This window comes from Stegostoma tigrinum, chromosome 16 (assembly GCF_030684315.1).
Source record: "Stegostoma tigrinum isolate sSteTig4 chromosome 16, sSteTig4.hap1, whole genome shotgun sequence".
Lineage (NCBI taxonomy): Eukaryota > Metazoa > Chordata > Chondrichthyes > Orectolobiformes > Stegostomatidae > Stegostoma > Stegostoma tigrinum.
The window spans coordinates 57059647-57074352 of NC_081369.1; the positions used below are offsets into that span (position 1 = coordinate 57059647).

The following is a 14706-nucleotide window of genomic DNA, read 5'->3' on the forward strand; positions in this document are numbered from 1 at the left end:
ATCACAGAATTGTTACAGAGCAGAAGGCAGCCATGCAGCCCAACGTACCTGCACTGACACTCTGGGTATTTTGACTCAGCGCCAGTTTGTCCCATAACAAACAGATCAGCCAATGCCCTCCTGAACGCCTTGACTTAACTCCAGAGTGCAGTGAATGCTGGGGCATCAGAGGAGGAGTTTTTTTTTAAATTAGTAATGGATTGAAGAGCTATGGAGAGCATGCATTTAAGTCGATTTGAGGCAGAGATGAAATTAGTCACAATCATGTCAAATGATTGGGCAGGGTTGAGGTGCTGAATTGCCTACTCCTGCTCTTAGCTCTAATGAACTTGTGTCCAACCACAATTCACAATATCGCACTCCAATTATTACGAAGTTGGATACAGCATTCATGAATCGGAAGTCAGGAAGCTAGAATTTGGTGGTAAAAATGATCGTGGGGAGAAAGGAAAGAATGCAGTGGTCCCTTTAAGAGGTTGCGCTTTGTCAGTGCTTGCAAGTTTATAAATGCAGGCACACAGACAATGCCCAAGTAGGAGCATTTTGCATAGAACAGCCAAATAGCATTTTTCCAAGACAAGTTTGAAATTTGCCACTATTTTAAACCAAGCACCGAGATACAGAAAGCCAACTGAATTTAAAATCGGATGGTGTTGACAACCTGAAACTGATCATATTGCAAGAATTTGACTGTGTCATTACACGTAAGATGAGGGCATTTGGAAAATTGTGGAGAGTCATCTGCCATTTGTGAAAGGTTAGCATCATTTAGCGCTCAGAGGAAGCCCATCTAATTAATCAAAGGTGCTATGGTACTTCAGCTTAAAGTCCTCACTGAAGAAATTAGACAGAAAAAACCCATTCCTGACAGCAGAATTAGCAGAAAAAAGGTGCTTGTGAAGAAAGTGGAGAGGACAGAATATTCCCAACGACGATCTCTCCATGTTCGTACAGACTCAGTTATATTTCATTCTTCTCTTATTAATTGGGTTTATTAAATTGGACGTGTTTATTTGAACAGTGTTCTAGTAGCAATTAGAAAGTAGTTAGAAGTCTCAAGGGGAATTGTCGATTTGTTAGTAATCGTTAATTTGTTTCTTGTTACTTGTAAATTGGAGATCAGGGATTTTCTTTTAGCCACTCTTAATATATTATTTGGAGAAAGGGGAGTTTCTCTGGGTGTTTCGGGGGAAATTATTAGAAGGGAACCTCTAATCCCATCATAGCAGATTGGGGCTTGTGTGTTGGTTTGACTGTCTGAGGGGTACAGCTATTCCCCCTCCATAACACAATCCTGAACCATTGCACGAAAGCGCTCTTTTATCTTGTACTGACTTCTTTTGCAAAGCAGTTTGAAAATGTTCCCTCTGGCTCTCGATCCTTTTACAAGCAGGAACAGTTTTTCCCCCACAGTACTCTGTCCAGACCTCCATTGTTAGGTTTAAAATAGTTTACCAAAATAGTGAAGGATGTGAAGGGATTGTAAATCAAAGATTGAATTTTAAAATTGATAGTACATAAAAGTCTATTTTCATAACAAAATTAGGAGATCCGTAACATTTTAGAAATCTTACAACACATGTCAGATATTAGGAAATGAGAACATAAAAGTGACTTACCTCAACTATTAGAACATTCTAGATCACATGACAGTAGACAGGGGAGAAGAAAAGGAGAGATTATAACAATTTGTTTTCATCAACTTTATACTAAATGGTCTGTAATTAGCCTGTACACCATTAGAAAGTACAGCCAAATGAACTGACAAATCAAGTAGCTTCGTGAAGAATGTGATAGTTTTGGCATTAGCCAAAATCCAAATCCATCTTTTCAGTGCCTCTACCTCCTATTTTTATTTTTTTTAAAAACATATCTTGACCATGGTCAAGGCTGACTCCCACAATGTTGTTTTAGGTCATTCAAACATACTTTTTTTCCTTTCAACAGTCCCAAAACTGCTTGCAACATTCCAAAAATGTGGTCTAACCAGAGCCTTATGTAATCTCTGCTTGCATAGTGCAGCCTTTGTGAAGCCTTCACATGTTCCCAGATTGTATTCCATCTGCCACTTCTTTGCCCACTCCTCTAAACTGTCCAAGTCCTTCTGCACCTCTCCACCTCTTCAGCATTACTTGTCCCTTGATCTATCCTTGTCACCCGCAAACTTAGCAACAATATCCTTCATTCTTTTGTCCAGATTGTTAGTGTATACCATGAATACTTGTGGTCTTAACTGACCCCTACAGAACTCCACTACTCCCCTTTATCCTCACACTCTGCCTTCTACCAGTCAGTCAATCCTCTACCCATGCCAGTACCTTGCCCCAGTACCATGGTCTCTTATTTCGCTGCTTCCCATGCAGCACCTAGTCAAAGGCCTTTTGGAAATCCAAGTAGGTAATGTCTACTGGTTTTCCTTTGTCTAACTTACTCATCACCTCCTCAGAAAAGAATTTGAGCAGATTTATCAGGCACAACCTTTCATTGACAAGTCTGTGCATCCTCAGCCCTATTTTACCATGCACTTCCAAACACTCTGCAATCTCATCATTAATAAAGCATTTTAAAATCTTACTAACAACTAAGGGCAGGCTAACCAGCCCACTGTTTCCTGTTTTCTGTGTTCCCAACCCCACCCCCACCCCCACACCAACCCTGGCAATTCTTAAATTGGAGTTTCACATGAGTAGTCTCAGTCCTCCAGGAATTTCCCTGACTCTAGGTGATTCCTGAAAGATCACCAATGTCTCCACAATCTCCTCAGCTTTCTTCTTCAAAACCCTGGGATGTAGTCATTCTGGTCAGGCTGATTTCTCCACATTCAGACCGTTCAGCTGCCCCAGCATCATCACCTTAGAGATGGCCACTGCACCCACCTCTGCCCATTGACTCTCAAATTCTGTATGCTGCTGGTATCTTCCACTCTGAAAACCGATGCAAAAAGTGTTCTCTCTCTCTAGCCTCACCTTCCATCAGTCCAACATCACAATTGCGTCTCTTACCTTCAAAATGTCTTTTAAAAATGCCTTGCAATCTTTAATACTTCTAGCTAGCCTACCCTCTTATTTAATAGTCTCCCCATTATTCCTTTTTTAGTTATTCTCTGCTGGTTTTTAAAAGGGTTTCCAATCCTCTGGTTTCATCATCACATTGCCTGGTCTTTTGTTTTCAATGCTGTCCCCTACCTCTCTGGTTAGCCACAGTTACCTCATCCTCCCTTAGTATGCTTCTTCCTCCTTCTGTGCCTCCACGATTACCCCCAAACTCCTGCCACTGCCACTCCATCTTCTATGCTAGGCTCCCCTACCAATCAATTCTGGACAGCTCTTCTCATGTTATTGTAGTTACCCTTACTCTGTTAATACCGTTCCATCTAATTCCAGCTGTTCCCTCTCAAACTGCAGGGTGAATTTTATCATATTATGGTCACTGCTCCCCTATGGTTCCCTCACCTTCAGCTCCCAAAACAAATCTACCTCATTACACATCACCAAACCCATAATTGCCCGTTCCCTAGTGAGCTATACCACAAGCTGCTCCAAAAAAAGACACATATCACACAGGTACAACACTTCACTTGACCCTGCATCTTCATTTTATTTCCCTAGTTGTTCATTTGATTTAAAAAAGAATTCCTACTGGTCATTTAGTTTGTAACCTGTAAATAACTCCCGTTTTTCCTTCAAACCAAAAGTAACCGTTAATAGTCAGTCAAATTAGAAGCTATTACCAACCAATGAACTTACAGTTTTCCTGTAACGCAACTGTGTGCTGGGCCCCAATTTATTTTGTATAAAAAACACTTTATAGCTATGAACTATAGATTAGTACATGAACAAGAAATGTTTGGAGGGATATGGGCCAAGCATAGACAGATGGAACAAGTTTAGTTTGGGATTATCGTCAGCATCAACTGATTGGACTGAAGGGTCTGTTTCCGTCCTATATGACTGTATAAAAGTCGAGAATTAAATGTTCACCCACCTACCCACAGACACACATTGCTTCATTCAACTATCAGGGGAAACAAAAATCTAAAATTCACCCAGGTCCGGCTGGGCTGGTCAGCTACAAAAGGTCCTGAAGTCACTGGAGGAGGAGAGCGGAGGGCAACGTGCACAAAGGTGAGAGAGTGTTGAGAGATACAGCATACCGAGAGGGGGGTACCAGGCTAGGGAATTTGTCAATAGCAATGTCACACTTGATGATGGAAGGATTATGAAAAATAGTTTAAATATCATTTTTTGGAGCTTGGATTTCAAATTAGTGGCACATGGCTGTTGGCTACTTTTGTGGAGCATTTCTTTTAAAAAAGAGAACATAACGCCAGATAATCCTTCTGAAACAGTGACATTATCCAGTACGTGTCAGACAACAGGTAACTGCAAAAACCTGGATCAATAATACAAGATGTTTATCCTGTGGTGTTTATGAACGGTAGTATAAAAAGGCAAGACCATTCGTACTTTTCCCTGGTTCAGAAGAATCTAGGATCAGTTTTTTTTTTAATTCTATTTCGCAGATAGACTTTTCATAAGCAAAGTGGAGGAAGGGATAAAGGGTAGGTGGGAACAGAGTAATCAGATCAAAGGAGGCTCAAGGGGTTGTGTGGTATACTCACGTTCTCAATTTGTCTATTTGGCATTTGAATGTTAAAAACAAAAGCAATATCTGCTGGATATTAAATTGCACTTTGCAGAGTACAGCTCTGGAACTCTCAGCCTGTCGCGATATGCACGGCAGTCAGTCAGTCGAGTGCATGCACACCCTGCACACTAAAAATATAGTTAAATTATTGTGGCACCAAAGGAGAGTATTATACCAACCTTTCCAGCCAACATGCACAGGTCATCCCCTCCAATAACTTTCACCTCCTCTACAGTCTGGTCATTCTTTACAAAAGACAGAGAAAAAGGACATTGTAATTTTGCAAAAGTAATAGATGAAAGGTCAACACACACTAAAAGCATTTACTTGGATGTCACCAGGAATTAACTCAATTCCCAGTTTGAAGTTATTCAAACCGACTGTGGTTTTGAATCCATTGTGGACTTTTTTTTGTGTTTGCATTGTAATTTCACTTTTTACTGCTTTGTTGCACTTCACATTTCTACATCTCATACAGATACTTGTTGCTCAAGTCCCCCAGGCTTGGTGGGAAAGGATCAACATTATGAAGAGAGCTTAGTGTGAGATCATTTAAATCAAAGAGTTGGACCATTATTAATCTTTTGGTATGCACCACTGCTGGAGGAGCTAGCTGTGTGCTCTGCTCTCCCAGCACTCCCTTGTTGTCTCTTTCCTCCTCACCTCCAGTGCCCTCCCAACCCCCGCTCTCTCTGCCATGAAGCTATACACCCAGCAGCAAGGCCCCAGTTTAATGATTTAGCTGGTCTTGCTGGTAGGTGATAATACAAACGGGCTTTAAAATGTCTTTAGGCTAGGAATAAGGGCGATAAGAGAGGGATTAGACATCCAAGTGGCGAATGTTATTCATTTGTCATCTTTTGCTGCCAAAAGTACCTGTGTCGTTTGGATCCAGCACTGATGGGAACTCAGTTCTGCCAGGCTTCATGGTTGCACAACCTTCCAATATTCGAGGTCTAGGCTGACACACATGAAGGCTTCTGGAGGGTGCTGACTCTGGCAGGAATGGGATGTCGAGCAGATTATTAAAAATGGATTTGGATGGGGCAGGTGATAGAAATCACAAAACCAAACCAAACCAAACCACACCACACCACACCACCCGCTTCTGGTGTTAGTGGCAGCTGGGCAGCCGAACTGCTCCCAGGAGGTAGATTCTCATTTAACTATTTCAATGAGAACACGTGCTTCAGAACTTTATCTCTATTTTAAATTTAACCCTGAGCAGCTCGGCATCATAACACTGAAAAGCCAGCATCTAAAATACAAGCGAGGCAAAGGGTACTGCACAGAAATTGCACATGGCCATCGTCCCCACCAACCAGTGGTGCGAGCGCGCCGAGGAGGCCCCCAGTCCTATGACATGAATACCCACCTCGGTGACCACTCCAATCCCTCCACAACAATCCTGTTTCTGAATTCTGGGTACACTCACAAAGCCTCAAAACTATTATGTAGTCTCCCCCGTCCACAACTAATCCCCAAGCAATGCACAACATACCACTTCTTGGAGTGCAGCAGTCCACATACAAAAAGCAACAAGCCAGTCCATTTGATGAACACAGCAGGCCAAGCAGACCAGTCTGTCTCCTCTCACTCTATCTTCTCCTTTATCCATCCTCTATCCGCCTCCCTCATCTCCCTATTTCAAAATCCCCTTCCCCTCCCCCATTTCTGAAGGCGGCTCGCGACCTGAAATGTCAAACTTTCCTGATCCTCTGATGCCGTTCGGCTTGCTGTGTTCATCCAGCTTCACACAGTGTTATCTCAGGTTCTCCAGCAATCGGCAGTTCCGACTATCCCAGTCCGTTTAATTGGCATTTAATTTTCCCAAATTGGGACAAAGTGCTAATATCCTACCCAAAATGAATCCCACCTGCTCCTAAAATCACTTCTTCCCCCCCGACCAACTTGAAAATCCTACCTACCATAATCGTTAGGTTTGACAACACAAGAAGTGTCATTCTTTTCTGGAAACCATGACATATCAGTTCAGTCTACATCTCATTTCACCAACATACATTACTTTGTCCTCTTTACCTGCAAGAGGCAATTTAGAAACAGACCATTCGGGCCATCTTCCACGGCTAACAAGGAAATACTTACACAGTAGCTCTTCAAACGAATGAAGTCAATGGTCATTGGGAGTGACTCTTCCTGGTTCCTATTTAGAGCCTTGATGTAGTCCAAAAGGTCAGCGAAGAACTTGTAACCACCCTTCAGCACACAGAGGACAACAATGTGATCACCTCCCATTTCCTTTGCTATATCTCTGGCCATGCGTTCGGTCCTGAGAAAGCAAACAATAGCTAGTGCATCTTCAGATGGAATCCAGAATGCCGTAGCTTTCCTAAGGTTTCACAGAAAATTGCCATTCATCTAGTCATGTTGGTGCAGATTAAAAAGTTAAAAAACAACCCTTTCTCATTCCACGTTCCTGATCGTGGCCTGTAGATTTGCAGGTTGCAGCGCTTCAGGTGCGAATTCACAGAAACATTCGTATGCCGAGGGCAGCCCCTTGGTCCATCTTGCTGCAGCGGTTCTATTACATGGTGCCTGTCTCCTGACTTGTCCCTATAATCACTGAAAACCATTCCTATTCAAACAATCATCCAACACCCTCTTGAACACTTCAACTAAGTCTGCCTCCTCCACATTTGTGGCCAGGGTATTCCATACCCGAATGACTTGCTGTGTGAAAAGGTTTATTTTTCATTACACCCATGTTTCTTTTGCACATTATTTAAAATCTGTGTCCTGGCATTGTTAGGCCATTACAAATAGAAACGGGGGGATGCCATTTGGCCCCTCAACTCCACTGTGACATTCAATGGGATCATGGCTGATGCAACTTTCCTCATGGGCACTCTCCTGTCTTTTACCTGTAACCCTTAATTCCCTGACTGAACAAGGATCTAACTCATTCGTAAATATACACAGGACTTTGCCCCTACAGCTGTGTGTGGCGTGCATGCATGGAAGAAAAAGAAAAGTTCCACAGACTCAATCCTCAGAAGAAATTCATCATCATCTCAGTCATGAATCGCTGGTTTCATTAGCGAGTGGGAACAGTTTCTTCCTACTTACTCTATCCAATGCAGATCCAGATCCTTTTAAAAAGGGCTAAGGCCACCATTATCAAACGATAATAGTCATACATTGCTTTATAACTAGGGATATCCAAATAGTTCAATTCTTCCAATCTTTCCCCAATTCTGGCCGTCTAAACAGTTGTCAGGGAAATATTAACTTCAATAATGCTTTAAAACATTTTGAATGAGTACTGAGAGACATTACAGCTCTGGGAAAGATCACCGGATCTGAAACCTTAACTGACTTTTTTGCACAGAAGCTGCCAGACCTGCTGAGCTTTTCCAGCAAGTTGTTTGTGTTTCTGATTTCCAGCAGCAACAGTTCTTTTGATTTTTTATAAAATCTAGTACATCAGCTGGAAGACCAGCATTGTGATTCCACTTGATAATGATAAAGCTAATGGCAGTTTGAATTTTACGGTTGTCTCCGGTTTCCTGAAAATGTGTTCATTCCTGAAGCCCCTCTGGAGATGCCTGCTGTAGACAGAGCACAAGAGCAAGGGAACACAAACTTTGTAAGAGACAGAGTTTGACAAGCCCAGCAGTGTGTCAACCTTGCCCTGTTATTGGAGTATTTGGACTCTTTCCTGGTTTTCCTTTTCGCTGGTTAAGCATTTGTTACCTATCTGACAATTGGTAATTTCAAGTTATTATTGGGGACTAAGGTGAGGTCCTTTACGTTTACAGCAAATACTCTATTGCAACAAAATGGAGAGATTCTGTTCAGCGGCAAAAGATGGGGATTCTCTCCAGTGCTCCAGCTGTACCTACCTGCCCAGCTTCGTCCAGCTCAAAAAAGGTACTTCCAGTTTATCAAAAAAGCTTTGTAGATCTCTTTTGCTTGCTAATCTTACTTTTTCCCTACTGCTTGTATTGGGGGAACTTTTAGAATGTCTAAGCATTATCTGCCTTTTCTTCTTGTGGACTTAAACTATGTTGCTGCTTTTGTTCTTAACCAGAAAAAAAACTTCAGCTACATTGCAGTAATTTTTTGTGCAATATGCATTACAAGTAAGGTTAAGTGGATTCCCTACTTGAATTTTATTTGCAGCTAAAACGCTAACTCGAACACAGTTTAAAGAGTGAAAGAACTGTGAATTAGGAACAAAAAAAAACAGAAGTTGCCAGAAAATCTCAGCAGGTCGAGCAGCATCTGAAGAAAAAATTCAGAGTTAATGTTTCGGGCCCAGTGACCCTTTCTCAGAACTAATGGTAGATGGGAAAACGTTGGTTTATATGCAGAAAATAAGGAGGGTGGGGGAGGGGTGGAGATGGATTATGGAGTAAGCAATAGAATAGAGCCCGAAGAAAGAGAACAGTTGTATAGATAAAGGAGTTGATAACGATCTGGGTAAGTGGGTGAGCAGTTGTTAAATGGGGATGGTTAGTGACTAACAATAGGTAGGGTGAGAGATAACATGGCCTGGTGAGTGGAGTAGCAGGCGAGGACCTGATAGGGTTTAGGCCCTAAAATTATTGAACTCCATATGGAGTCCAGAGGGCTGCAGGGTCCCAAAGTGGAAAATGAGATGTTGTTCTTCTAGCTTGCATTGAGCTTCGCTGGAGCACTACAACAAGCGAGGTTGGCCAAGGAACAGAGTGGTGCGTTCAAGTGGCAAGCAACAGGTGGCTCATGACTTTTGTGAGCAGAACGTAGATGCTCTGCAAAACGGTCATCCAGTCTATGTTTCATTTCCCCAACGTAGAGGACACCACATTGTGAGCAGTGAATGCAGTAGACCAGATTCTGGGAAGTGCAGGTGCAGGCCTACATGCTGAGGAACACACTAAAGTTTTGGGCAACAGCAAAGTACAATGAGGTAAGACCATCATCCAAGATCTTGCTGCCAAAGTTAAATGGAGTTCCAAACACAGAAGTTACTAAAAAGCTCAATAGGTTTGGCAGCATCTGTGAAGAAACTGCAGCACAGTGGCTCAGTGGTCAGCAGTGCTGACTCAGTGCCAGGGGCATGGGTTCAATTCCATCCTTGGGTGACTATCTGTGTGGACTTTGCACCTTCGTCCCGTGTCTGCGTGAATTTCCTCCAGGTGCTCTGATTTCCTCCCACAGTCCAAAGATGTGCAGGTTAGGTGGATTGGCCATGCTAAATTGCCCGTAGTGTTCAGGGATGTGTAGATTAGGTGGGATGTGAAGGAGGGTGTGGACTTGTTGGGCCGAAGGGCCTGTTTCCACACACAGTGGGGATTCCATGGTTCTAAAAATCAGTTAGTTGTTAATATTTCAGGTCCGGTGACCCTTCTTCAGTTGTGTTCACGGTTCTGTCCTGAAGGCAAATCCACGTCCCAGATCTGGCAAACTTCCATTTATTCTCAGCGAGTGAGTGCCCAAAATAAAAGTGAAATTGCAACCGCAGTTTCAGCCCTGCTGCTAAAAACAGCCTTAAAATGTTACATATGCACACAGCTGGTTGCAGTCGAATTGACGTGCCAGTAACCAAAAGCATAAGTGCTTTCTTAAAACTGATCTCCATTAAATATTTAAAACCAGGATTCTCAATGATATATCTTAATAAAATCAATTCAAACCTCACTCTCACCTTTGCTGTTCCTGTTTTTCCTCATGCCTCTGATCTTAATTTGAGTACTAAAACATTATCCAATAAGACAACAATTCCTATTAAACCAGTAGTTACTTAATTCTTATTTCACACCTGAAGTATAAACTAGCATTCTGATAAAGATCAAGGACTAAAGGGAGATAGCTTAACATTGCATGCAGCTATATCAGACCATTTTAACTGCATGCCTCGGACAGTTACAAATCAGTTTGTCAACACTTAAGGCCTGCATCTAGGAAGGGGAATGCTGTCACTGGCAAGTTCCCCAATGCACTGTCACCGGGTCAAAATCCTGGAACTTCCTCACCAATAACATTTCAGTGGTGAGAGGGGCACTACCTGCAAGATCCTTCACATATGCCCAGTTGGTCTGTGCCACCGCATGCTGCCCTCAAAGCAGCTGTGGAGAGTGTTGAGACTGTCAAACATCTCCTGCCCAAAGTGTGCCTTTGCACAGGAAGCCTGGAGAAAAATGCAATAATGTGTGTCTAGGTTTATCGCAAGCAGCTCTGTGATGCAGGATTCTGCACTCATACAAGCTGTTGCCCAGACACACAGATTTTTGCAACAATGGACAACAGTTTCATGGTCATCGTAAGACCATTACTGACTCATTTTTATTGAATTCCACCATCTGCTGTGGTGGGATTCAAACCTAAGTATCTGTGGCATTACCCGGCTTTCTGGATTCAAAGTTCAGTGACAACACTGGTTGGGTTATGTAAATGTCAGAGGCAAAGCAGTTTCTACTTGACCAATTCACCACTTTGAGCAACGGTCCTTCAAGGTTTAAGAAGATTTGTTACTTGCGCTATGGATGAGGTTGTAGACTTGCTCGCTGAGCCAGTGTGTTTGGTTACAGATTTTTTTGTCACCCTGCTAGGTAACATCGTCAGTGCACCTCTGGTGAAGCATCAGCATTCTGTCCAGCTTGTTATTTATATGCCTCTGTTTGCTGGGGTGGTTGGTATCACTTGGGTTCTGTTTTACTGTAGTTTGTATAAATCAGGTCCAGCTCATTTGTTTCCCCCAGTTCATGGCTTCCTCTACATTGGGGAAACCAAGCGGAGGCTTGGGGACCGCTTTGCAGAACACTTATGCTCGGTTCGCACTAAACACCTCCCAGTCGTGAACCATTTCAACTCCCCCTCTCATTCCTTAGATGACATGTCCATCCTGGGCCTCCTGCAGTGCCACAAAGATGCCACCCGAAGGTTGCAGGAACAGCAACTCATATTCCGCTTGGGAACCCTGCGGTCCAATGGTATCAATGTGGACTTCACCAGCTTCCAAATCACCCCCTTCCCCCACTGTATCCCAAAACCAGCCCAGCTCATCCCTGCCTCCCTAAACTGTTCTTCCTCTTATCTATCCCCTCCTCCCACTTCAAGCCGCACCGCCATTTCCTACCTACTAACCTCATCCCGCCCCCTTGACCTGTCCGTCCCCCCCTACCTATACTCTCCTCTCCACCTCTCTTCTCCTCTATCCATCTTCGGTCCACTTCCCCCTCTCTCCCTATTTATTTTAGAACTGCCTCCCCATCCCCCTTTCTGAAGGAGGGTCTAGGCCCGAAACGTCAGCTTTTGCGCTCTTAAGATGCTGCTCGGCCAGCTGTGTGCAACCAGCTCTACACTTAGTTATCCCAGTTCATTGTTTGTTGATGGAGTTCCAGTTGGAATGCCAAGTCTCCAGGAATTCCCTGGTGCATCTGTTTGGCTTGTGCTATTATGGATGTGTTGTCCCAGTTGACTTCATGTCCTTTGTGTGTATTGAGACCAATGAAAATGGGTCGTATCTCTTAGTGGCTAGCTGCTGTTCATGTGTCTTTATTGTCAGTTTTCTCCTAGTTTACCCCATGTAATGTTTTTCACAGTCCTTGCATGGGATTTTGTATATTATGTTAATGTTACTGGTTGTGGATACAAGATCCTTTACATTTTCCAGTAGCTGTCACAAGGTGGTTATTGGTTTGTGGGCTACCCTGATATCTGAGCTTCTGAGTATCTTGTGGTCATCTCTGATAGGTCTCTGATGTACAGTAGGGTGACTGGTGTATCTGGCCGTGGTAAGTCTTCTGGTTGTGGTGTGTCATGGAGGGAACGGTGGGTTGTGCTTTTTGGGTGTCTGTTCCTTTCAAAAAGGAACATTTAAAAATGCTCTTGTTCTGCTTTGCATAATTCCAGGTTTCTGCAGCGTATTGTTGCTCGTTTGAATAATGTCTTGATGCAGCTCCGTTTATGAGTGTTAGGGTGGTTGCTGGAGTAATCAAAGTATCTAGTCCATATATATGGACTTTCTGTATATGCTAGTCTGGAGTTCACCAGTTGTTTGTGTGCTCTACCATTATGTCCAGGAAAGGTAGTTGTTGATTGCTCTTTTCCTTTGTGAATATTATCGCCATGAGGATGTTGTTGTGTTTCGGTGGGTTTCTTATAGTCTGGTGCATTTGATAATCATGAAGAGGTCATCTAGATAGCAGACTCAGTTTTGGTTGTATTGCGGGGAGCACTGTTCGTTGTAACCTTTGCATTACTGCTTCTGGTGATTGGTCCTGATATTGAGGATGTCATTGTTTCATTTGTATATACAATGAAGCACCAGTCATTGAAGCTGAAGTGGGTTCAGAGGCACAGATCCAACAGTTTCAGAGCGCAGACCCTGATGATGCTTTTGGTGTCATGGAGGTGCCCGCCTTCCCGATTCATCCAGCAGCGTGGCAATTGTCCCTTTGGCTAGGTCAACATTTATGGACATAGAAAATAGTGCTGTTAAGTCATATGATATTATTATCTTGTCGTTTATTCTGGTGTCCTTGATGATATTGAAGAATTCTTGAGAGGAGTAGATGGACTGGGTAATGTTGTCCCCTGAGTATTTCAGCTTCCGTTGTAGTTCTTTGGCAAGTCTATATGTTGGCATGACTGGTAGCAAGACAATGGGTCCAAGGGGGATCTCTGACTTGTGTACCTTGGGGAGTCCATAGGACCGGGTGTAGTGGATTCCTCTGATTTCATTTTTGTGGTAATCCCGGAGTTGTGTAATTTCTTAAGGGTTGTTTTGATCTGGTTCTCTAACTGTGGTGTTGGATCCATCACCATCTGTAGGTAGGTGCCGGTGTCTGCTAGTAGAGAGTTAGCTTTCTCAATGATTTGGGCTCTGTTAAGGATTACTTTCATGTACCCTTTGTCTGCTGGTAAGATTACGATGTTTCTGAATTTCTTGAGTCTTTTCAGGGCTTTCCTCTCGTGTTGAATATGTTGCACTTACCTCTTCAATGCTGGGACTACTGTCAGTCTGACAGACTTGTCTTTCCTCCAGGACTCTGGTATTTTTTTTCCAGTGTTGATTCCAGTGCAGCCCAAGTCAGGTTTTTTGGCATATCTGTAATTATAGTTCAGTCCACATACGAGGACAGTCTTCTGTGTCTGCAAGTGATCAGTCTGCAATATTCTTGATCTGTGTTTTTGTGTTATCAGTGTCATTGTTGTGGGGGAGTTTAGATAGTCCTTCTTGTAGCCTTTTCTTTTCTGTGTGCTAGTCTTTTGTTGCGAAATGGTAATGGCTTGTTCCAGTGTGCATGTCCATTCTTGGTCAGTTGCATTGGAGTTTAAAATTTTTTGGCACGTAATTTCTCACTCAGAGGACCCCACGCCCACAGCCAGTAAAATTAACTTAACATACAAAATACCATGCAAGGACAGTGAAAGCTAGGCCAAACTGGAAGAAAATGAACAATAAAAGCTAACATGAACACCAACAGGCCACCAAGAGACACTACCCATTCTCACTGGTCTCAATTCAAATGGACAAAGGAAGACAAATTTGACTCGGATGGCACGGTGGCTCAGTGGTTAGCACTGCAGCCTCAGTGCCAAGGACCTGGGTTGGATTCCAGCCTCGGGCAACTGTGTGAGAAGTCTGCACGTTCTCCCTGTGTCTGCATGGGTTTGCTCCAGGTACTCCGGTTTCCTCCCAGAGTCCAAAGATGTGCAGGCTAGGTGAATCGGCCATGCTAAGTCACCTGTAGTGTTCAGGGGCGTGTGGGATCTTCAAGCGGCGGTGTGGACTTGTTGGGCCGAAGGGCCTGTTTCCACACTGTAGCGAATCTAATCTAATCTAAAACACATCCATAACAATACAAGCCAGAGGCATGTCAGGGAATTCCTGGAGGCCTGGCATTCCAAACATGTTGAATTAAACCTAACACAAACCACAAAAACAAAATCCGATGCAATGCTAACCATAGATAACAAAGTGTGGAGCTGGATGAACACAGCAGTCAAGCAGCATCTCAGGAGCACAAAAGCTGACGTTTCAGGCCTAGACCCTTCAGAGAGGGGGATGGGGTGAGGGTTCTGGAATAAATAGGGAGGTGGGGAGGCGGA

The 14706-nt window shown here is 43.3% G+C and overlaps 1 protein-coding gene across 9 annotated transcripts in view; it reads right to left on the reverse strand.

Annotated features, from left to right (window-relative positions):
• Positions 1 to 14706, reverse strand: part of LOC125459814 (hypoxanthine-guanine phosphoribosyltransferase-like) — a 72891-nt gene that overhangs the window by 46054 nt on the left and 12131 nt on the right. For all 9 annotated transcript variants that reach the window (XR_007249110.2, XM_048546706.2, XM_048546712.1 and 6 more), the window contains 3 exons: positions 6754 to 6937; positions 4827 to 4892; positions 1620 to 1637 (listed from right to left, as the gene is read on the reverse strand). Coding sequence is in view for 8 of the 9 variants with exons in the window: in XM_048546706.2 (XP_048402663.1) it covers positions 1620 to 1637; positions 4827 to 4892; positions 6754 to 6937 (268 nt within the window). In the remaining variant the exon portion in view is untranslated. The remainder of the gene's footprint in view (positions 1 to 1619; positions 1638 to 4826; positions 4893 to 6753; positions 6938 to 14706) is intronic.